Below are 25,505 nucleotides of genomic sequence, written 5' to 3'. Positions count from 1 at the left end.
TGCATTATTAATGATGACACGACCCATAGAATAGATACATGTGGGTCCAACCTTGCAAAGCCAAGCTCATACATGTCTTTATGCCCCCCAAGAAATAAAGGACCCAGATCTCCAGGATCTGATTTTCCTACAGACCTGATTGAAAACGCTGCAATCCACGTTTTTAAATATGAGCTACACTGCCCAACAGCTCAGAAACCTGCACCCCTGGGCTTTCAGAAGTTACATAGAAGGCAGCTAGTGCAAATAGCGGAAGATTTGTTTCCTAATAATTTCTTATCTTTAATTAGGTCCTTCTCAAGTGTTTAACATGAAAAAAAAAATGCACATGAAACAGCCTCAAACCCTGTTTTTCAGAGAAGCATCTACCTTCAAAATTCAAGAGACAGTTGGGTTTATCACGGTGCCCTCTTCTGGCCTTTGAAAAAACAGTCGGTATGCTGTCATCTGGTGTCTGCTTGGAAGAGGCATCAAAATGAGCATCTGCTTGTGCAAATATTCAATTTATTTAATAAACTGGCCAGAAAAATACCATCACAGACCATCTAGACCCCATACAAAACATGCTTAAAAATCCTTCAGTTATGTATGAGTTTATAAAAATAACTTACAACACTATTTTAGAAATCTCAGTAGAAATACATGAATTTGTTAGCAGGTAGGAATTTAGGTATAAGGCATTGTGCCCAGAGGGCTGGTGAATTCACCCCCTATTCACACCACAGTACTAAACTCCCAAGAATCATTTAATAAAAGTAATCTGAACTGTCAAAAGAAAGGGACATGGAAAACCAGATCAAAAAGCACATTAATTTCCATTACAAAGAGGCATTTTTGTCATTTCTTGACAAATGTGTATGTAGTTTATCCGACACAGGAGGGATATTCAAGAATCTGATATTTTCCATGGAAATCTCTGTTTTAAAAGCATTGTTTTCTTAATCAAATATAAAACAAAGGCACATGGAACTAAACACAACTTTTAGGCCCTATCTAAATGAAAGACTTTTCATTATTGGCTTTTGGAGGTTGAGTGGGGGGTTTGTTTAGTTGTTTGTTTCAGGGGATGTTTGGCTGGGTTGCTTTTAGGGTTTTTTATTTTACAGGCCCACTAATTTCAGGGAAAGTCTCAATACTGTTGTGTTTGAAGAGACCAATTTAGACCTGAAACAGCGCAGCTTACAGCAGCTCACCTGCAGAGGAAGGAATTTACTCAAATTTAACACAGTTGCACAGGGTTCCTGGAAGCATAATTCATTCAACACCGGAATTCTGTCAGTTCCAAATTGGATTAATTATAATCCCACAAACTTCAAGAAAAGCTAAGATCATCACACCTGTGTTACATGCACAACTGTTACTTTCAGGGTAAAAACCCAGCAACTTTCTGTATAAAAAGGCCTTAATAAAAAGTAAGTTCCTTTCTCTCTAAGAAGATTGTTTTCACAGATAAGGCTCTTTAAATAAAAAGTCACAACAGATTCAATTTGGAAGGTGAGAAATATGCTATTTTAGATGGTGCTAAATTTTTTCCAACACTATCTTTTTTCTCATGATTAAACAAGTAGATACAACTTCTCCTCTACAAGCACATGACCTGGTAAAATGCATGTTTCATGAGGAGACCTTGCAATTGCTATGTCATAACACAGCACACAGGGGCACCATACAGTTATCTGAACTTCTGAGAATTTTTCTGAGTTGGGAAGTTCTTTGTCCTGGAAAGAACTAGAAAGGAATGTTCAGGAAAGAAACTAGAGAGGAATAAAACTAAAGCACAACAGTTGTTGTCCAGCTGTGCTAGCAGTTCTTCTGTCACTGCCCACCAGACAATGCAGGCTTCAGGCTATGACTTCATGAAAGCATTCATTAAATGCCCTGCTAATCGCCAGCTCGACAGTCAATATTCCCACTGCATTGTTAATTGCCAGCCAATCACCACAGTGACCAACTCCCACAGTGCTCTTCTCCTTAGGACGATGGAATGTCCAGTTTAGCTCTTCACATTTCTGCAGGTGTCTGAGGATTACTTCTCCCGAAACCTTTCTTCTGAATTGCACAGGTCAGACACTGTGGTGAAAGTCAGTCTTTGGCAATAACAAGAATGGGGCTCTTTAACCTCAGCATCCACTCACGAGGGTGTTCTCACCAGAACGCTTAGTCACGGACAGGGTGGTGAATACCTTCGGAGAGGGAAAAAGAAAGACTCTTAGTATGGCTAAAATTAATTTTTTTTTTTTTTTTTTAATCTAGAAGATTAACTTGGGCTTGATGCTCAAAACTGCAGCCATTTCTTCAAGTAATAAAATAACAATGAAAATCATGCAATTAAAATCCCTGGCACTAGAAAGCACACATCCATAAAAATAAGCTTTGTTCTCTTCATTCACCTTATGGTCTTCCTTTTACAGTGGAAAAGAATATATTAAGGAAGTCACATGGCTTTATACCACCTCATGGCCTAATGCCCTAAGTTTTTACTGTGGGAAAGAGCTCAGAAATAATAAACGCTGGTCTGTACACCGAATGAATAAGTGTCTTTATGGCTCAAAGATAACTTCTTTGTTTGGGAAACTGAAATTAACCCAAGGCCACAGTATTTGGAGAGAAGATAAATTTTGCTTTTGTGCCTTTCTAGACTTTACAGACATGTGGAACTGAGAGCTGATATAAGTATTATGTCTGGGATCTGCACTGTGCCTTGACAATAGCTATGAAACACTCAGTAAAACTAGTTTGAAAAATTCCAATCTTTACTGCTTTCAAGTCACTTTAAAGAAAACAGCATATTCAAAAATAATTATTGTGAAATTAACAGATATCAAAATTCAGGAAGAAAAACTCTGCAAAAACTTATTTAACATTAGACCTTTACTATGCAAATAATTGCATAGTTTTGCATAGTTATAATATAGAAAGGAAAAAAGGAAATCAAAACCACTGCTATCTAAATGCTTCAAAGTTGCAATAATTAGCTATCATCAAAGCCATCTCTCAGGAAGAATAAACTTAGCATAGAATAAAGTACATACACATTTCAGTTATGCAAATAACACTGGAGTATCTAAAGATAATGGGGATTAGAAAGCCCCATATTTCTCTAAGTAGAGGCTTTGCTGCATTAAGGCTGCTAGCAGCTCTTCAGAGAACAACATCAATAAATGATAAACCTCTTCCATTTTCTCTAAGCACGTAAAGCATTACGCACAAATCAGGAAGACAAACGCAAGCCTAATATACATGGCAGAAGAGCAGTGATATATTTAAACTATAGTGCACTGCTTGAGGCAGGTTTTGAACTCTTTATTTCTGATCCACAGGCTGAAAACATATGGGAGTCTTCATTTATTGTTATTTTGCTTTGAAAGACCAAGATTAAAATGTCCAAAATTTATCTGCTTTCCTCCTGGATGACTACAAGCTCCAGGTATGCTAAGGGACCACACAGCTCCCTAAGGCTAGTAAGCCAGCTATGAATCATTTGATAATTACTGGAAACATGAGTTTTTTGACAGAATTTGTTCATTATTTTAGCGAAGACAAAACTTTAGATCAGATGGCTGGAAAGCCATCATTAGCTAGCTGGAGGAATCATCTCAGCACATGTTTGATTATACCCGCCTGTATTTCAAGCAGCACAGTACAGTCAAGGCTGAGATGTAATTTTCTGTAAGGTTGAGGTCCTAACAACTCTGTGCTCGCAGTTATTTGGATTTTGCCTGGCAAGAAGTTCCATTGTGAACACATGTTTTCTGCAGAATAAAACACTGCTCATTTAAGAGAAGTGAAATCTGGCTCTAAGTTGAAAGCAGTGAGAACGGGACCCCTCAGTCTTAAGGTCTTCAAGGGGAATAATACCATGTTTCACATCAGACTCAGTAATTAATTAGTACTAGCGCCAGTGAAGATGACAGCATTTTACCCCATAGCACTGCCCCATCCTGCTCAAATCAGACTTCATTTTCCTTAGCTTTTACATGGATGTAAGTTAAAAATAACACTGTTATTATCCATAATTCTATTCATCCAGATATGCTCATTCCTCACAAATTCCAAACAATTTTTAAGCATTTTTTTAATCAAAGACTGCTATCTTGCACTTTGATTTTTGTTTACTTCTCAAGAGATTAAATTAAGTAAAAGCAAAAAAATGTCTTATGAAGACTGTCACTGGAAATGATTGCTGTTCCCTGGAGCTTTTAAATAGCATATTTCTCCTGAGCCAATTTCTTCCTCCCCCACTCAAACAAATATGATTATCTGAAACGACCTCCCTGAATTATGTCTAATCATCATTCTATTCAGTTTCAATTTTAGCAGCTCAGATGTCCAGAATAAATTATGACTACCATCCTCTCTTCACACTGCATATGCTAATACCCCACTTGAGTTCACAGGTTTGAATGCTTCCCTCAGAGATCCCCCTCCACAGGGCCCCTGGTAAGATAAGGACATGCCACCCCTCTCCAAGGGCTTTCAAGAACACCCTTAGATGATACTACAGAGAAGAACAGAATCTATACTGTGGATGCTTTGGAGATGATTCAGATTGCTAGCAGTCCGTTCCATTAATGGAGTTCATATTGCATTGCTTTTACTGTACCACCTTGGAAACATAAAACAAGAGAGGTGGACGTCACTTCGGCAGAGCAGCATCCTGGTGCACCCTTGCAACGCTGTAGCTCACATAAGCAGGTGCAGAGATTCTGTACAAAGACTTGGGTCATCAACAAGCTTTCAGGGATCCTCAGCTACTATAAACTCGTCCTAATGCTACTAAAATCAATGGAGCATCTCTGATTTACATCTGGGAGGAGCTGTCCCACACCCGCTGCAGAAAAATGAGCTCCTCATTAATGAGGAACAGCAAGACAAACAGAAGAAGAAATGTTTGTGTGGCCTTATGAAGTGAAGGCCTACAGAATAAAGGCAAGATGTTTAAAAGGCCAGAATCTAACAGAAAAATTGTCACATAGCTGGTCCCCTTCCACAGCACCAGTTTATAAGCCTATTTTGAGTACCCCAGTCTAGCTTTACCACCACTTTAGCAGAAATAGTATTTGAAGCCTTCATAATCTTGAGTGGGAGGAAAACTCTACACTTCACAGTAGAGAGAGCACCAGATTAAGTGAGGCCATAAACTTTTCACAAATGAATACACTTGAAAAAAAAATAAATATCCCAGATTAAACCCAAATGTTAGAATTCTAAATATTAAAACCAGTTAATTTCCTGTCCTTTCCTCCAAATTCGGACCTCTTTAATGGAGCTCTGTTATTCAGAATTCCAATACCCTGCCCCAGAATGCTATGAAAGCTGGGCTATGAGGTGACTTCAAACACAAACCTCTGCACAGACAGGGTGAATTCCAACGGTGTTGTCCAGCTGTTCTTTTGTCATCCCACATTTAATAGCAGCTGCAAACCCTTGGGTGACTTCTCCGGCATTTGGACCAAGGACATGGAAACCAATGACTCTCTCCTAAATGCCAAAGATAATCAAATGCAAGCACAATCATGCAATTTCAGTTCTCTTTAGACAACATGTAATGTTTTCTTGCTCAGAGTATGTAACTTCACCAGTTCATAAAACATATCACAAATTATTGTAATCACTTAAATGTGAACTATCATTAGCACCAACAGATGGGAGATAGTTGGTATAATTTTGTTCTCTCTTTGCAAAGATTCAACTAGGAGCTCAGGAGTCAGCTTCCTTGCACAGTTTTGCACAAGAGTCCTGCACTTACATCATCTGCATACAAATTTAATACACCCCATGCTCTATGCTCAATTATGTGTGTCCGAATCACAAATACAATTAATTGTATTCAGGCAAGTTATTCCACTCATTTTAACAGAATGCTTGCCTAAGTAAATATGAACACCCTGGTTTTCAACAGCAGGGCCCAAAAGATACGTGGTCTGTATCTTCTGAAGAATTTTCAGTTCGATAGTTGCTTACAGCAAAGGGCCACAAGCTGAAGTTGTGGCTAACCAGACACAGCTGGTGGCAAATGTATTATAACTACACTGATGACTACTCTGGTCTCAGTGTTTACTTTCATTGGGAGATAATATATAATTTGCCAGAGGCAGGCAAACCAAACATCCAGTTACAAGGAAGACACTATTCACACTTCTCAGATCTATACTATGCTCAACTGCAAAATACGTCAAACTGCACATGCATCCTCAGAGAACATTCAACAGAACAAGCTGTACTGACTTGACCTGCTTTTCTTAAAGAAAAGCAAGTCTCCTTTAGCACATGCCAACTGCCATGGGCTCTAGTGGCCTTCAGGGAATTAATCAGATTTTGCTGAGCGTAGATGTAGCCCAGTTGGGTATCAAAAGTTATCTGTTCTTCCCACTAAATATCACATGTATTGGATGTAGTGGATACTCAGTACACTGAAAAGTTATTATTCTTTCAGTCTGAGGACTGAGATTTACCACAGGGTTTATTTAAATAAGAAAAGCTATAATTGGGTAATAACTAAAATGGAATTATCCTTATTTTCCTTTAAAAATACAGACATATGTAAAAATACAACAATAGTAATGCAACCAAGATAATGAGAGTTTTAAATAGTTTCTGAATTATTTTTCATCCAGAGTAACTTTCAACTCTACCTCTAGATATTTAAACATGTTTCAAATTATCAGGACAAGAAATGAAAACAAAGTAATGAAACACTTTAAACCACCATTAAGCCTTTTCATTTTCTTAAGTAACTTAGAACGTAACCATGGGTTCTAAGATACCTTCCACACTAATGCACACTCCTCCAGAAAGAGGATATGGTCAAAACCTGACAGGTTTGCAAATTTTACAGAACGGTAATGTGATGCTTAGAAAGACCGCAGGAAAATAGATCTATTTAATGAAAAAAGAACATAGGTAAATTAAATATTTTTAAAGGACAGATAGCTATGTCACTATCTTAGCAGGAATACATTTTAACCACATATTACCCTTCATAATAATTCATATTATTAAAATCATCAATTAAACAGATGGTGATCATTCAGAGATGGGCACACCAATTCTTTTAACCAGTCAGTAACTTTACTTTTGCTTTAGCAGGTATGTACATTTCCACTGCCAGGAAATTTTATCCTAGTCCATGGATAATCCTGGCATTATCATCCTAAATGAGATTTGTGCAGGCAAAATACATTATCCTATTAGAACAAGCTCAAGAGTTTTATAAGCACATGTGTGTTTGCAGAGATTACAAGTTGTGATGGTTTCTGAGACGCCTCCACTTCACAGAGAAGAACCTCCCAGAAAAAATGCTTGGGGAGGAGAGAATAAACCAATAAAAATTCTAACCATTTTTATGTGCATTGATTTGCTCAAAGTTAATGGACAGTCCTAGAGATATCTACTTCTTATTTTACATATATATGGAAGAAGTACCATATACAAATAGCAATGGCAGAATTTTTTGTTTTATTAAGGGTTTGTTTTGTATAAATAAGAGTACTGTATCACTATAAATATCTACTACACTTCAAAATTTTTAGACTTTGTATCATCAATGGTCCCTATGATGAACATAAAAATACTGTTTTCCCTGGAAGGAAAGATGCACTTACGTTATCTTGGATATTGCAAATTATCTTTGCATAGCATTTGTTGTTGTCTCTGGATGGCACAGTCCACTCCAGTGGCCAGAAATGACTATGGTAAACCTGGAAATACAACACAGGGTAGAAAAGAGTTGTGTAACTTCCAGGCAGAGAGCATGATCTTCCAAAAACTGCCAGATTATCTTAAATAATGAGCTATGTATGTAGCATTTAGAATATCTGAAATCAGGGTGATGCTCTTTCCCCTTGATGAATGCCAGAGAAGGAGGTCTCTGCAAAACAAGTACCGGAGTCATCCAATAATTAGAAAAGGAGAAGCCATTAGTATATTAAAGTTCCAGGATGCAGTTCCCCATGCTCTCATTAAACTACAAAATCACAAGCTTCCCTCAGAAAAGACTATATTGTCTCTGGGTCCACCTGGAATGAAGGCAAAAATGTTCCTCTGAGCAGAAAAATGGAAGAAATAGCCTCAGAGCCTGGATTTAGGAGAAACGAGAATATCACTGCAATATGGAAAGTACTTTAAAAAACAACACATTTTCCTGTCTGCCCCAGCCAGACAAATCCCAAATTTCAGGTAAGGCTTTTCACCCGCCTGTACAACACATATATCAGAAAAGATGGGGCATTTTAAGGCACAGTTCTACCCAGAACTCCTGGCAGCTCCCATTATAAGCTAATCTCAAATCGATTGCTGGTTGAAATAAAATTTTAATTGATCACACCTCCAGTAAAAATATATTCCTTCAGAAACTAGGAGAGGCAGCTTGACATTTTGCCACACTAATTGGGTTAGAAAGCATTTACAAGCATCGTTATCAAACTGAAATTTAACAGGCCTGAATGACAGATGCGCTCAATATTCTTACTGGGGCTTGCAAAAAAAGCCAAGAAGGTGATATGATAAAGAGGTCAGAATTCACTAAATGAGGACTTAGGCAGAACACAAATGCTTCTGGATGTACATTTTAAAAAACAGCTTTGAAAATCGAAAACGCATTTTTCGCAACAAAGGGTCCAATGTTTCACATATAACAGCAAGAATTTCACTCAGCAACAAAAATTTGACTGGGTATATGCAAACTTTGTGGATAGAAAAGAATGTAAGCCTTTGCCCTTTGGTCAGGTTACCATCACTTTACACACTGACATTTGGAGTCATATTTACTTCTTTTTCTCCACATCCAATTCAGAAAATGTCCTCCAAATAATGCTCCTCAGGTGACATTTGCAGGACACAAAAGCTCATTTTATTGTGGGATTTCCTCCTCTTGCTTTCTGTAATGTGGTCAGTACAGTATTTTGTAAGAACAGCCTCAGGTATTAAGTGCTCATACATGTCTAATTTCACTCTCCACCAGCAATCCCAGTGAATGAAAAGGGATTACTCATGTGACTAAAATTAAGCACATACCTCCTCACAAAGTCAAAGTAAACAGGAAAAATAAGCATAACATTTGGCTTTATAAAGTAAAAATCTCCATGGCAAGGAATTTGCCACCACTGTAGGTATAAAAAGCTCCACTTTGACATTAAAACCTGTATATTGCTTCCAGCCCATACCCGGCTTTAATTTATCCTGAAGTATTTGCAGACACAAAGAAACCCTTTTTCTTTTTTTCGTAAAACAAATATTCCACCTCCAAGTCCCTGTTTGCCAAAAATAGAACATATCTGCAATTAGAACTATTGGAATTGGGGATTATTTTTATAACATGTCCGGGAACAGCCAAGGAAGACAAAAAATGTACCAGGTCACCTCCTGCCCTTACATCAGAGCACAGAATGCTGTTTTAATTGACTCTTAACATTATTTTAAATTACAAATTGGAAACCTAAACCCCAGATGAAATTAAGGCATTTACCTCAATGTTTTCCTCCCCAAATTTCTCCACTGCGGTCTCTTCAGAGAACCCACAGGCTCCGTACTCCAAAGGAGTAAATACAGTAGTGGGAACATTCACATAGTCACACTGTGTGGCATTCAAAACAAAACAAAAAAACATACCACATCAATAATAAAAACAGCACACAGGAGTCTGAAACACAGGAAGAAAAGCTGGATTATTCACAATTCTGAAAGCTCTTCTGTTCTTTTTAAATTGTTTTAAATTAGGTACAGTTTCGGCTTTGTCCATTCCAGAGGTGTTAACTAGAGCAAGAACAAAAAGACAGTTTAAAGCCACACTAACATTAGTATGCACAGATTAAATGGAAAAGGAAATTCAGTGCCCCATTGTAAAAATATACCAGATACAGGTCAAACTGGAGATAAAAACAGTAGAACAGTAGACTGTTCAACCATTTCTAGAAGGTATGTTATTTTTAGTTGGAGATGCTGTAAAAGAACCACCACCATTCAAAAATCATTTTTTTTTTTTTTTTATCAACTGTGGCCTTGGCAATGTCAAAGAACCAAAGACATGGGGTACAGCCTTTCTGGGGGACAGCTAGAACTAGAGCTGATACCATGTGCCCAGTCACATACCATGAGAGGCAAACACTGACCCTTGACTTCAAAGGAGCTTTAGAGTGTTCTAAAGGCTTCCTCTCTGGGCAACTTCTGGGCCTGACCATCCTCACTGTAAAGCAGTTTTTTCTTATGATCAAAGGGAATTTTCCTGTGTTTCAGTTTGAATCCATTGCTTCTTGCCCTTGCACTTTATACCACCTGAAAAAGTCTGGCTCCATCTTTTTTACTCCCTAACATCAGGCAAATGTACTCATTGATACAAGAGCCACTCAAACCACCTCTTCTGTTGGATATTTAAATTACCAGCTGTCTCAGCTTCTCCTCATATGTCAGATGCTCCAGTACTTTAATCATAGTCATGGCCCTTTGCTGGACTTGCCTTGTTCTTCTCCTACTGGGAATCCCAAAACTGGACATAAAATCAAATCTGTCTCACCAGAGCTAACTGGAATAGAAAAGGTCACTTCCCTCCACCTGATGGCAATGCTCTGCCAGGATGCATCTGCAGGATGCAGCCCAGGATATCCCTGGCCTTCTTTGCGATGAGGGTACATTGCTGGCTCACAGTCAACTTGTCCTCCAGACCTACTGAAGCTTTGTCTGCTCAGCTGCTTTCCAGCTGGTGAGCTGCCAGTCTGTGCTGGCTCGTGGGGTTACATCGCCTCAGTTGCAGGACATTTCACTTCTTGCTGAACTCTGTGAGATTCCCACCAGTCCATTGCTCCAGTCTGACCCACTTCTCCACTCTTGAGTGACAGCACAAACACCAGTTGCACCAGTCTTTGCTCCCAGTTCTGTATCACCTGCAAACTTGCTGGGGGTGCACTTTGTCTCATCCTCCTGATTCATTAGTTTAGATGTTAAACAGTGCTGAACTGAGTATCCAACCCTGTGGCTCACCACCAGTGACTGGCCTGCAGCTGGTCTTTGTAATGCTGGTCACAGCCCTTTAAACCTGGCTGTTCAGCAGGTTTTCAATCCAACTCACTGCTCTCTTACCCAGTCTGTATTTTATCCATTTGTCTATGACAATGTTATAGGAGACAGTGTCAAAAGCCTTTTCTAGAGTCAAAGTAAACAAACATCCTCTGCTCTTTCCATATCCACCAAAGTAGTCAGTCTGCCAAAACACACTAGCAGGCTGGTTAGCTCTATTTAATTTCTAGTAATTTTATTTTCCGTAGATTTCAAATTTCATTAATTTCCTTTGTGACTGGGGATCAACTAAGATGCTGATTACTGTCCTTTCCCCACCTATCGATAACACATTTCATACAATCACCTTTTCCAGATTTGTTGCAACATAAACCTACGCCAGGTTCCCATTTAAGTAGTTACTCATTTTTTGGATTCACTGAATGAGATAATGCTTCCCTTGGCAGCATAAGGATTTCTGTACCTTGAGAGACTGTTATCTGGCATAAAATGTAAATTAAGACATATTCATAGTACTGCAGCACAAAAAAAAACCCCTGGTTTCTGCTACGGTTCCTTAAACTTTGCCTGGCTAATGCAATGACATTCTGCACACTGATGCGGGATTCTGTTACCACAATACCTGCCAACGTAAAACAAACAACTCAATCAAGCTCTAAATCTGGCCAACAGTTGAATCTGATATGAATTCAGCAGGCTTTAAAAGAGAAAAAACCTTTACGCTCATGCCCTGTGGTTATGAAGGTGAGTCAAGCATCCACACCAGCAGTGCCTGGATGACAGTTCTTCAAAGGCACTACCCTTTCCTCCTGGTTTAAACATAAGGTGTAGATGAGTACCCACACTGCTCCCATTTAAGCAACCATAATCTGTCTGAAGCCCACAACTGCACGAGTATGAACCATAAACACTGAATCGATTAATTCAACTACCCAGGTATAAACATGTGCTGAGTTATCGGTACATCTGACCTGCCTTTGTGTCCATATTCAATTACAGCTCAGGTCGTGTATTACATTGGAAACACATGGATGACAGGAGAAAAAAAAATTAGTGGAAATAACACTGAAAATTAAGAGCATCACAAATTCCTATTATACTCTATTCAGGGATCATAGGTAGGTTTCGTAAACTGCCTATGAATTGGAGTTAAAGCATTTAATAGGATGGGGAAGATTGCTGGCTTTTAGGGAAGGTTGTAGAATTAAAAACAAGCTAAATGATCTCAGTTAATTTTATTATCATTATAGTCTGAGAGAAAAATAAACCCTCATAAAAAGAAAAAAAAAAAAGAGACTACTGCTTAATCCATAAGGTATTAATTTCATCCCACACAATTAGCAGAACACATCTGCAGTAATATCTTTGCCAGGGGAAAATTAAAATTATCATCAAAGCTAATCCTTAAAATTCTTCTGGGTTTTCCATAAACAAGCAGGCTTGCACTCTGCACTTAGAAGTAGAGCAGTGACAGTGTTTTGTGGCCACTGTTTCCTTACCTTTGTGGTTGCCCCAGCATAAAGCCTCCGAACTAACAATCTTCCTGCCTGGATTGCCACTGGTGTGAGTTCCAGCTTGTCCTCCAGTATATCTCCAATAGCATAGATATATGGCACATTTGTTTGCTCCTCATCAGTGACAGGAATTTTTCCTGTTCTGCAATTGGAATTAAACAAGAAAAAAGATCTAAGTGTGCTGCTGTGAAGACTGGAGGTATAAATAACCTTGCAGGAGTTAGGGCCTTTAGCTTCAAGAAAAAGACACACGCATGAAGCATGAGGGAAAGTCATATTTACAATCTTACAGTCTTAGGCAAGAATGTAAAGTAGTGCAAATTTGAACAAAACTACAGGAATTCCCACACTGGATAAGGAGGTAGCCTGTGAAGCTGCAATTTGTCTCCTGAATAATTGGTGAGGCATAAATCTTTTCCTCAAACAACCTCTACCACCAGCTGAGCTGTGCACAGGCAACATTCAGGAATGACAGCAAGAGACATTCTCCTCCTCCAGTTGTAGGACAAAAAGATTTTTCCGCTACTGAAATTCCAGTCCAGTGACTGAAGCAGTTTATAGAAATTTATTCTTCAGGGTACTACAGAGAGACAGGTCAAGCTGTTAGACAGCCTACCTAAGGGACAGCCAGCAAGCTTTTTAGCTGTAAGTGTACTGAGCTAATGGAAGGCTTTAATTATTAATATTTCCTACTTCATCAATAAATGAGATAGTGTAGTAATCACCACAGGAAACACATGTAACAGGGAAACCAGGCAGGCACTGAAACAGTCAAGCAGTCACTTGAGAGACCAGTGGAATTCCCTTATTAAAATCCAACTTCCTCAATTTTTTCTCATTAACAATAAAATAGCTGATGGTAGTAACTTTATAGTTCTTTCTATTAAGCTAGCAATAGGTGTCCTGACATCAGAAAGATGTGCCCTGTTCTGCAAGACAACATAGGTCTGCCAATTTTGAGGGCACCAAAACTTCCACATATTTGGAATATCACAACAGTTCCCTTTGGCAACATCAGTCACTGTGTTCACATATAAAAATTCTGCAGTGGTCAGGTTCATGGTCCTGTGTCTTTTCTTCAAAGGGAAGATCTTTGAGGCCCCACATGCCTGGAAGATGTTTTAGTTACCAATATTGAAAATGTTACCGATAGCTCCACACCCTGGTGCAACGACCTCACTACATCAAACATTAAATACTCCTCTACAGGAGACAGATTGTTCCCAAGAGTTGCTCCAAGGCAAGAAATAAACTCCTCCAAAACACATCAAGAACTCCACCTGTGAGTTTAAGGAATGCTACTTGGACCTTATCTTTCAAAACAACATATTAAAATATAAACAAAACTCACTGCACTGAAAGCCCGTATGAATAAACAGATCTCTGCCCCAAGAAGTGAGAGAGATAAAAACAAGGAGACAGGAATAAAAGAGTACAAGGAACAACTTGCAGATTCTAGAAAATTACTATTCTATTACTGGAAGAAGCTGAGACTGACCTGTGAACCTGGACAGAATGGAACAGACACTTTTGACCCCCAGCAATTAGGAACTGACTGTTTATTATCAAAAAAGCAAATGTGGCAGCACTGTGGGAGAAAACGCAGCTTTCTGCAACAGAGTCTGCCATTCAAGTGTATACAAACAGGAGACAAATTTGTCCTCCAAGCTTTTGAATGTCTATGCACCACTAGCATTGCAACAGTACATGACCCAAGCTTAGCAGTGAACGGAAGAGACATCTGTCCTTACTTTTCATTGATATTCACTCCAACTTTGTCCAACCCAATTTTTCTTGTGCATGGATCTCTTCCAATTGCTAACAACACCTGCAAAAGAGCAATGTATGTTACTGATTTTTTTTAAACCTCAAAAGTGCATTTTCCTTTGGCTATTATTTTCATTATATACTGAAGATTAGTATCTAAGGCTTGGTCACAGTAAGCTGAATACATCTGTTACCCATTGTACATTCAAAGAGTTCAGACAAGTCACACCACCACCATGACCTAAAAATACCAAGCTTTAATGTTAAGATTAAACCCACTCAAATAACTTTCCCTAGAAAAGTATCCCAAGAATATTCTAAACAAATCAGTTAGGGACAGATTCTCTATCTCCTCGCAGTTTTATACAAAAGTGTTATACTATATCCCTACCAGAGAAGGTGACCTCAAAATGTTCCATAAAGAAAGGGCTCTTCGGGGAAAAAAACTCAGATGCTTCCACAAATCAATTAAAAAACCCATAATTTAATATTTGTTTTGACAGAAAATATAATTTACTCTCAGCCAAGTCACTGTCAAAGGATATTATTTGTTAGAACATTTGTTCAGAATGATGGACAGATCAGGCCAAATTCTTACCCATCCTATCAACTCTGCTACCTTAACAAGCAAATCAAGTTCCAGCTTATGCTATCATGAGGAAAACTACTATATGCTTTGCAGTCTGGGACAACTGCCCAGCTAGCTACATAATGCTACCTATATGATAGCTAAGAAATGAGCTGAAGGAATCAGTGATCTGCTTCCAGTCTTATAGATGACCAAGCCTTGCCAGATCTTCAGAGCTGAAGGTCTTAAAATGCATCACACACAGCTCACAGCTTGGATGGGGAGTGACAGCATTTCAGTGAAAGATGTACCAACAAGATATCAGAAGTTTCCTTAATGAAGGGGTGGTATTGATTTGTTTGCTAAAAAGTTTTCACTACTATGGACTAGAAAAAAGACCCCAGTATTACAATACTGTGCAACAGTGCTGTCGTTATTGTTAAACTTTCTCATAATATTGGCTCTCAGATGCACCGAGGCATGTCCTTGTTACAGGATGACTGATGCACTTATACAGGTACATCAGGTCACTGGCACACAGTATTTGCAGTCTAAAGTCCCAGGTTGGCAAGTGCCTGTCTTTTTGCATCCTATGTAGTTCCAACTACTCTATTCCCAACCTTTTTTTTCCAGCATCAAGGCCTATGAAAATGACTGGAGTGAGGTGTGACGGAAACAGTCAATGAAACATACAGTGGCATACCTGTACACTGCAATTTTACTGTTTTAAGTGTGCAGTGAAGCTTCCTGACTGACTTGCCACCGGGCATTAGTTGCTCTTGTGAACATGCGTTAACAACAGGTCTTGAGATGACACATTTGTTTAACTCCTGCACAGATCACTGTTTTGTGCTAACTACAAACATTTACTACAAATATCCTGCTAGTGAAAAATCCTGCAACTGATTCCACATCTGCATCCCTAAGCCAAGAAACAGGTTTGAAAAGCACGCAAGTGATTTCGCAAGGCACAATGATCATGGATTTTGGGACTTTTTTCCCATTTATTTCCTGCTGATTGTGTGCAATTAGCATATTATAGTGATAAAAATAATTCTAAAAAAATTAACGTGTGGATAAAAATACCCAACAAAATCCCAACATTAAATGGAAGGCTATTTCACATTCTTCAGGACAGGACTCACAGTATTGTATTCCCCTTCGATTATCTGGTCCCCTTTTGTGGACTTGGCTGTAACTTTCAATCTTCCAGGAGTTCCTTCCTCAAGCTGTTCAACCTACAACATTTTGAGGTAAAAGAAAAAAGTGTACTTTCAAATAAAAATATACAAAAGCATATTTTTCTCACCACATATCACTGGGAGTGTTTTAACCATAACCTAAAATTAAGCATTTATTCTGAAGATTTTTTACATTTCTGCTTGCATATTTAAACATTTTGTTCTATGTCCATGCATTTATTCTTATGACCAGCTCAACAAAAACTCATTTCTGTTTCTAAAAGTTGACTGATAGCTAAGTTCTTGTCCAAGCCCACCATGTGAGCTTCTGGTGTCCACTGGAGACAGAGGAGGCGAGGAGGAAGGAAACTCTTACAAGGCCTGGAAACACCATCAGACATCTTCTCCAGCTGCTCCTAGAGGACCATTGTCCCTTTCACCCATGGGAAGCCACTGTCACAGCTCAGACCTCAGCACTACAGGCCTTTGCCCTGTTTCAATTACATTAGCCCAGCATATAAAGGTGCAGTGTGACCTTGCAGGAGAGGGCAGCAGCTGGCTCTAAATGGCTAAAAAACCACCATTAGATTAAGAAAAAAGCCCCATCAGTTTCCCAGAATCAGCTGAAATAAATATTCCTAGTTTAAGCTACAGATCCAGGTACACACTCTCTCTCAAGTAAAGCAGCTGCTCACTGACTATTCTAGCAAAGCAAGAAAGAAAGCTTTTAAAAACTTTGCTCGTTGCTCATAGTAATAAAAAATAACCATTTATGTAGAACAAAACAAAACCCAAAATACACTCCCCTCTTCCCCCTAAATAGATCAGAAAGCAATCCAGCAGAAAGAGCAGCACCACTGATTCTTTTCCAAATACCTTTTCCTTTCAACTAATCAAGTGAATGGAATTTGAAGCTATATTGGTGGGTTTTTCTTTGTTTCCATTAATATTCACTGGACTGTGAGGAAAGGACTGGACATCCTACAGTCCTTACAGTCCTCCCCTTGCCCTCCCAAGAAAGGGCATGGTACCTGACCGCTTCCAACATCTGGCTGTACATACAAGAGACATGTAAGTGTGTGACACTTAACACAATTCTGAGACATTTTAGTGTTCATCCGACAGATGAAAAGCTACTTTTCAACACCTGCCCTAGTTCCTACTTCATTTTCAGTATTTAGAGACAGGAAAAGTAAAGTTTCTGACAAAGTTTTTACTCCTGTCCTTTATTTTCTTAATTTTAAAAAGCCTACTGTGCCATCCTACTAACTTTAAAGGATCACTGTGTGAAATTGTTCCTGTTCAAAGGCAGCATTATTTGTAATAATTCATCTTCTGCCTTCAAACATCCAAATGAAAGGTTTTAATAAGCACAAAATGCATAACTTCAAAAACAATGTTTGAAAGAGATGAGAAAACCTGCTAAAAACATACCCAGCAATTTAAGTTGAGGGTATTCTCAACCAGAAACAGGGACAGATATTTTATTCCCATTGAAATCAAAGACAAGTAGTGAAGTGACAGGGTAAAACAGACAAAAGTGCATTTTGTGACTAGGGTGATGGACTGCTTTTCCGAGGGTGCATCTGGTGCTTTCTTTTGTCTCATCCCACATCAGAGCTTACAAAAATATACGCCTGAAACAAAAGCTAGATCATCATCCCTGCTTTTTACAAAGCATGGGATTTATGCAACGAAGATGTGTAAAAACCAAGTTCCTTGAAACATCCGTTTTGACTGCTCACAGCAACTCTTTCTGTGAGAGTCAAACCCACAGTGTGATAACCGGCAAGAGCATCTTTAAACCTACTCTTGATACTGCTAGAGGTGAAAATGAACAGTCTTCACTGAATTTAATGCTTTAATCCCCAATCAATAACATGGTAGTTTAACACCAAATTGAAAATTGCTTAATACCTGATTTCCCATTTCAGAATAACTAAGCACTATTGTGGAAAAAAAACCAACAACAACAAAGAAAAATACTGTTAGCACCCTCTGAAGTCTTTGATAAAGCAATTAGAAAAGTTCCAGAACTTATCTAATCTGATTTAAATTCAACCTGAATTTGCCTGTACACGTGCCTGTACATTTACATAACTAGTTTCATGACTACTCTTATTGAATTCAACAAAAATTGACCAAGTATTTAAGGACTCTGCCAAGTAAACAATACAGGTGGACACTTCTAAAGCAAATTTATTTTTCTGGATAATCCACTAGTCTTGGGTATATAAACAGTTATTTGCTGGCTGAGAATTTGAGAACTGGCAATGAAAAATATAACTATTTGTGATGCAATGGACTCTGATCTCACAGGAAATTATATATCTGCTTAATTACGAGCCTGCAAGAAGTTTCACATATTTCAGGACAGCTGCTGAATTTAAGTATATTCAACATTTGCAAGACCAGGATGAGCAGGTGTAACATTTTCAATGCAACACACACCAACCACTCTAATTCTGATAAAAACAATGAATATTGGAATCTCACAAAATTTTAATACTAAGATTAAATTGCACCTTTCAATTAATTAAGGTTTGTGGACTTACTCAGTTTAAAACAAAAATTAACCCACTTTATATCATAGCACATTCTGTATTGCAAGTTCAACTTTTGAATTAGTTGAAATAATATACACCGTAAAACACTATGATAGGTATATCCCAATCAATTGTAGTCATATAGCACTTTGAGCCTACCTTGATGGGCACAAACTCCCTAATAAAGTTGACTCCATGTTCTTTCATATATTCACCAATTTTGTTTGCCATATCCTGGTCAAACCCTCTTAAGAGGATGGATCTCACCATTACAGTGACATCTAATCCAAGGCCTGCAAGAAATCCTGCACATTCCAAGGCAACATAGGAAGCTCCAACCACCAGGGTTTTCCCTGGACAGTAAGGCAGAGAGAAAAGGTCATCACTGGGAGGAAAAAATAAAAAAAAAAAAGAAAAGAGGGAAAAAAGAAAATACAGTTAAAGGCAGCCCAAAGAATGTATTGTGCTTTATATTTGTCTAATTTATTCTGTAACAATAGGACTTTATTCCTCTCCCTGCTCACTTAAAAAAAAAAAAAAAAACCACTTAATTTTATTTCTGAATCATCACAAAAATGTTGAGGGTTTTTTTTAACAGAAATTTAGGACAAGTTGTTAAAAAGGTAGGTTGGGGTTTTTTTCACCTCGGAATCTTGCTTTAAATATTTTGCTGCAAATTTTAGCTCCTGAGAACTAAAAGAGGAAGGGGTTCAGCTTTAGGATAAAAATACCATCTTCACTTCTTTGAAGACTTATCCTTTTGTTAAAGCATATATACAGTGCCAAATATACACAGACAAAAAACCACATTAACACAAACCACGGTAAAAAAGCAGAGATAGGAGTACCAAATTATGGAAAACATGTTCCTTTACCTGCTTTCCATTTCTTTCAACTACTTCCTTAAGCTACATCAGTTCTACCACACTTTGGACCCAGACTATAAAATCAGGGCTTCTCAAGGAAGCCAGAACTCATGGAGGCACCACACTTGCTCAACAGAGACTTAGAGTTTGGCAACACAATTCTCCAAAGATTTAAATCTAAAATAAGTGTCTCTTTGTCAGAGTGGTGGAATAAAATGTCATTTTCTAATGAAAGGGTGTTCCTATCCCCCAAGGAACTCAGTGAAGATTACACAGCATTACAGTCTCAATCTTATAGTCTTCAGCTCTGGAATTCCTGACTCTTCCACCTTAATGTTACTTTAAAGCACCACTTCACAGGCTATATTATCTGTTAGCTTTAATTTCATTCCTACTTATTAGAAAGGAAACATACCACATGGCATTTGGGTTACACAGGGATTATGCCAGTTATTTATTTCATTGCTATAGGTTTGCCAGCCTGTAATTGAAACCTCTGTTTCTACATTAGGTAACTTAAAAGTTACCGTGATATGAAAACACGTTTCATCTGCCCATCACATGTTTTTGGTCAAAATGACGCTAGAACTGCTTGGCCTCATGAATTAACCATCCGTTTGAAACCAGTTTTCCCAAAATTTGAATCAACTTCACTGATTAGCTGGCAAAAAAAAATTAATCAAGACCAGTACATTTCAAACTATGCCACTCCCACTTTCTTTGGTATCTGAGCAAGGAGGTTTCTTCCGAGCAGACTGTGCTCTTCAGTTTGAGAACTGAAAGACGATGAGGAATAGAGAGGAAGTGAGTGCACTGGTAACTGGGGTAGAGACAATGAATTCATTTTATGACTAACATGCACATGACTTCAGATATTCTCGGTTACTGCTGTTACCAGTCAGGAACAGAACCATCCTAGCCAGCCACTCACATTCCTCTGGTGTCTCCTAGACACCATTGTTTTTGGCACCTTAAAATCTGTCTATAGATATTCTCCTCCCTTTACTTTCCCCTAACAAAAATTTACACAGGGAAGAAAACCAGCAGTCAAGTAGCCCTGTTCATGCTTCTTACACACAAAGAATGACTTCATATTCCTCCCTGTTTTTACCTGCTAATGCAGTATTCCTTGTCTCCAGGTATACCCAGGTAGCGTGGTCGTTCACCAGTGGCAATGAGAAATCTCTCAGCCGTGTACAGCTTCTCAACTCCTTTTTTGTTTGTTGCCTGCAGACAAAGTATTAGTCCAAAGTGAGTGTTTCACAGTCCTGCCGCGGGAAAAATTAGTTTATTTGAAAAGCATCTCTATTCAGAAAGTACTAAAGGAAGACACAGCAAACAAGGCTAGGGAGTACCTTAATTGTGTGTGGCCCGACAAATTCTCCATATGCATTCTCATATGTGACCTTGTTGTCTCTCAGTGCAACCCGATAGCCCCAGTTCAGTGAACCAATGTAATTCTGAACAGATTCTGTCATAGTCATCCAGTTGTGTTCGACTGTCAGAAACAAAAGAGGAAAGATGTTCTTTCAGTTTGGGATTTTCTTTTTCCATAGTGAAACTTGTATTCTTAGTCAGATTTCTTTTATGACCCAGCCACCTTTAACTTACTCTTTTTTATTCCAGGGTAACTCCTCTGAAATTCAAATAATTATATCAGCATAGACAATGTGAGAAGTCACAGTGGAACTGATATGACTTAAACCATGGAAAATTCAGACACTGCATTATCCAGAGTTTTATATTGACAGATGCAGTGAGAAAGTGACAAACAAAGACTTGGTATCTCTGAGAGATGTTCCCCACTACAGCATTATACCCTAAATAAATCACAATCCTATAACCATGCACATACATAAAGCAAAATTTATCTTCTTACATAGTACTGACAGAGACTTAGGGAAAAGAAATCCTTGCTCACAACTGTATGAAGTTTCTAACAGGGATATTCTGGGGTATTCCCTTATACGTTGTGGTACTTTCAGAAATGAAACAGAACCTTACTGCTTTTATTCACACAACAATTTTACCAATTACCAACATAATCAGAAGCTATTAATAAAGAGATTAGAAGCTGGAAGATGAAAAGCTCCATGGCTTTAGACTTCAAAAGAACTTAAGTTTATGTATAATCTCTCTGAATTTGCCCCACATTGTTAAAAGCGGACATGCTTTAGTGCAACAAGCACTTGATTGTGAGAACAACCGCCGGATTTTTGGTGCAAATGACAAAACTGAATAAAGTGTCCTTCTTTACCTTCTTCTGTAAACTGCCATCCAAATTTGCGTGAATCTTGCAAGGCTTGTCCAAGTAAAGCTGCCTGGTGCATCAATTTTTTAGGTATACAGCCCACATTTACACATGTTCCTCCAAGACCTGAGAGAAAGGAACAGAATGTGGTTTTCACATCAGTGTGGCAGATCTCAAAGATGAGAGTTAGAGTCTGAATAAAGCTCCTTTATAACAGGTTTGCAATGAAAGGAAATTTACCCCATGAGCTTCCCTGAGGTGTAGGCTTGACAAAGTCCAGTACCATCACTTTCTTTTCATATTTGGCAGCCTCCTGCAAAACAAATTAAGACCCATATTGGAGGTTGAGTTTGGAGTATACAATAACATCATGCATTGCTGAAAAGCTTTGTGACTTTTAATTAAGTTATGATGAATGATTTGCAAGGGGACAGACAGACAGTCATTAACCTTCTGAATTCATTTGTGCATTCAGTAGGAAAAAGAAGATGAAAGGGAAAAAAAAAAGAAAGGCATTCATCCTGCTACTCTCCAGCATGGCACCAGCTGATACACAGAACACTCTGGGAGTTCAACCTTCTTTTCTCCATCTTGTCAGTTTGTTCAAACTATTTCCTAACATGCCCATTTACTTTTAACATACTTAATGAATTCCTAATTAATCCACTTTTTACTTCAAAGATGGTTTCTCCAACATTTGTTTGAAACCACATCACACAATGACATAAACAGTCACATGGCCAAGCATGACAACAGTGCTCATCCAAACTCTTTTCTTGTAGGAGAAGGGAACACTTGATTTTGAGCACAGTCTGTAGTTGTCAGGCTCAGCTCTTGTTCTTTCAAGCGATGTGGCCTGCAGCAAGCTGACTTCATGTCAGGATGAGCAAAGGTGAGACCAATGAGGAACAACTGATGAGCTGAGGCTGTTTAGTCTGGAAAAAAGGAAGCTTGGGGTAACCTTATTGCTCCCTACAACTACCTCAAAGGAGATTGTGGTGAGGTGGGGGTCGGCCTCTTCTTCCAGGCAACTACTGACAGGACAAGGGGAAATGACCTCAAGTTGCCCCAAGGGAGGTTCAGGTTGAATATTAGGAAACATTTCTCCACTAAAAGAGTGGTTAAGCACTGAACAGGCTGCCCAAGGAAGTAGCGGAGTTATCATCCTGGAAGTGTTCAAAAAACAAGCAGACATGGTGCTTGTTGATTTGGTTTTTGGGCATGGTGGTACTCAGACAAAGGTTGGACTTGATGATCTTGGAGGTCTTTTCCAAACTTCACGGTTCTACAATTCTGTATTTCCCCTGAGAGGTTTCATTAGCAAATCTATAATCACTGTCCATAAATAACACTGAGAACTGAAATTTCTATACCGATTCCACTGCTCCTTTCATCTTTTATAAGAAAAAGGCAAAAAACCACAGCAATAACTGCGACCACGGAAAAACATGTAAGCAAGCCCCATGCAGATGAGAGACAACAATGACAGATTGCACCCATGAGATGTAGCAGCATAACTTTGCTACTTGGAGTAACCACAGCTGTGCAGCATCACATGATGAGTCCTTAGACATGTAAGCAATAATAACTATAGGCACAGGATATTACTCAAAGGCCTTGGGTTTTATTTGGGAGGAGCTGGACAGCCTTCAGCCTTATGTTACCAGTAATACTTGTCAAACCAAATAGTTGACAATCAGAATTTTAATTTTAAATGTATCTTACTTCATGCAAAATGTAAATCATAATTCAAACAACGCAGTCTGTAGACACCTTTGGAAAATACTGAGGTAATGGATTTCCACTTCCAATAAAGATCTAGGCTGGCTAATTTCTATCCATTAGCAGCACCTCTGAGAAAGTTACTCAGGAAGGTGCTTAGGGACTGAGACGTGTCATTAAAGCTCCTCTACAACAACAACTCTTAAATACCACTCAAAACAGCTTAACTAGTGTTAACTAAATAGAATGCATGGATTCCCAAGCTCACACTCAGCCGTACGCTCACGTAATACAGCACAGCATTCCACTGCCACCTCAGCAGAGATCACAAACAGATATAACCACTTCTGCAGAGTGATACGCACAGCCACAAAACCTGCCCTGTAGGCTTTCAAACCCTGCTGGGCTCAGTGCAGCGCCCCATGAACACAGCAAGGCTGCTTATGGCTGGAGGTGTTCTGTGTGAACTGACAGCAGGGGCCTGGCACCTCGGTCTGAGTCTGCAGCTGGGTTGCACCAAGTCAATCTGGCAGCATTTGCACCCACTGTGGAGATGTGCCTCCAAATGAACAAGCTCTGAGCACAATATAGAGAGGAAGATGTGCACAACAAAGCTGCACGTGTCATAGTGAAAGGCACACTTTTAGCCAGTCTACTTACACTGCTGCAACCATGAGTGTAGATATCTGGAACTTGGTTTAAAAGCTGTGTAGGTGGGGATTTTTTTCTGGTTTGTTTTGGGGTTTTTAAGGCACTGTTAGTTAATTTATTAGAAAACAAACAAACAAACAAACAAAAATCTAGAGTATAAGTCAGAAGTTTATGTGTGTACAACAGTTTCACTTTAACTTCATGAAACTGATTTGAAATCCACTTTACTACTGATAACCACTGATGACTTCATTGATTTACCACCTTCTGCTCTACTCTACAATCATTTGAAAACAGAAAGAATCAATATACACCGAGTTGAAGGAATAAGGCAATTTATCTTCCCAGCTGCCATGTTTTTTGTCCCACAATTGAAAAATGATGCAACAAACATCACTGCGGTAGCTTCACAACATAGCACATGTATCCAACAAAGTAGCCAGTCTCCTTATGGAAACTTGAACAGATGGCATTTTGTTACTGAAAACTGGTTTTGCATTACTGCACACTCCCATTTTACTCTCATTACTCTCTTCTGTTCACCCCCATCCTCTGAAAACCAGTATTTGCTTCTCTTTGTGGTTCTCAGACTTTTTGTAGATCTTACTTTCAATCCTATGCCATGACAGTAGTGCCTCTATTGATAGGAAAGCAGTAAACTACCAAAATAAGTTATGGATGCACAATTCACATCTCAGTCCTGCGTTATTCCATTATAACAGAAGTACTTCAAAGGGACCAAGGTTCAGCGTGAATCCAATATTTTCTCCTTATTTGCTTTCACTCTTCAATGACCTCTTCAATTCTTGAGAACAAAACAAATGCCTTCTGTTTAGAGGAATAATCCAGCTCCAGGTCTTAAGCAACAAAACACTTTTATTTCTAGGAATGCTCAATTCACTTATAAATAGTTAATCCTACCAAAGCCAGAAGAATCAAAATGTGCTTGACTACTGATGTAAAGGAGAGCTTCTGACCTACATTAAATTTCAGCAAGTTTCAAATATTTGGGATAACAACTCCAAGAGCTGGTATATTTTGTACCACTGTGGATTCTTTTAATTAATTGTAGCTACGCCTCTGAAAGCAATATCCTAAACAAACCCCATAATTTATCTGACTACAGGCAGGAAATACCAGACCCTAGAAATCAAGAGCTGTATTGGGTCAACCCAACACCACAAGGACAAAACCCTAGCTCTGCTTAAGTATAGGTAAAATCTCCATTTATGCAACTATATAAGCTCACAAATCACAAAATCTCCCCCACTGTTAAGACTTAAAACAAGACATACAACTATTTCTGAAGAGATAGTACTTTTATATAAAACTAGATGCCTCCTGATGTTCATTTTAAATAATTTTAAAAGCGTTTTCATTTATGAGTTAAGTTTTAATTCAACTACTAATAAACACCATTAAGGTGCTT

The 25,505-nt window shown here is 38.6% G+C and overlaps 1 protein-coding gene across 1 annotated transcript in view; it reads right to left on the bottom strand.

Moving 5' to 3' along the window:
* Positions 1-487: 487 nt before the first annotated feature.
* The window catches only part of TXNRD1 (thioredoxin reductase 1), a 38,288-nt gene continuing 13,270 nt past the window's right edge, over positions 488-25,505 (bottom strand). Inside the window, exons 4-15 of the mRNA XM_027890484.1 lie at positions 21,944-22,016; positions 21,710-21,829; positions 20,808-20,950; positions 20,564-20,679; positions 18,746-18,971; positions 16,005-16,097; positions 14,276-14,352; positions 12,510-12,666; positions 9,467-9,574; positions 7,605-7,700; positions 5,347-5,481; positions 488-2,183 (exon numbers count right to left, since the gene is read on the bottom strand). Coding sequence (XP_027746285.1) covers positions 2,121-2,183; positions 5,347-5,481; positions 7,605-7,700; positions 9,467-9,574; positions 12,510-12,666; positions 14,276-14,352; positions 16,005-16,097; positions 18,746-18,971; positions 20,564-20,679; positions 20,808-20,950; positions 21,710-21,829; positions 21,944-22,016 — 1,407 coding nt within the window. The 3' untranslated portion in view covers positions 488-2,120. The remainder of the gene's footprint in view (positions 2,184-5,346; positions 5,482-7,604; positions 7,701-9,466; positions 9,575-12,509; positions 12,667-14,275; positions 14,353-16,004; positions 16,098-18,745; positions 18,972-20,563; positions 20,680-20,807; positions 20,951-21,709; positions 21,830-21,943; positions 22,017-25,505) is intronic.

Source organism: Empidonax traillii, unplaced genomic scaffold, assembly GCF_003031625.1.
Source record: "Empidonax traillii isolate 1590-97213 ecotype Southwest subspecies unplaced genomic scaffold, ASM303162v1 scaffold289:size826226, whole genome shotgun sequence".
NCBI classification, from domain to species: Eukaryota; Metazoa; Chordata; class Aves; order Passeriformes; family Tyrannidae; genus Empidonax; species Empidonax traillii.
The sequence above is the reverse complement of the archived record's forward strand: the minus strand, read 5'-3'. Positions and strand labels throughout refer to the sequence as shown.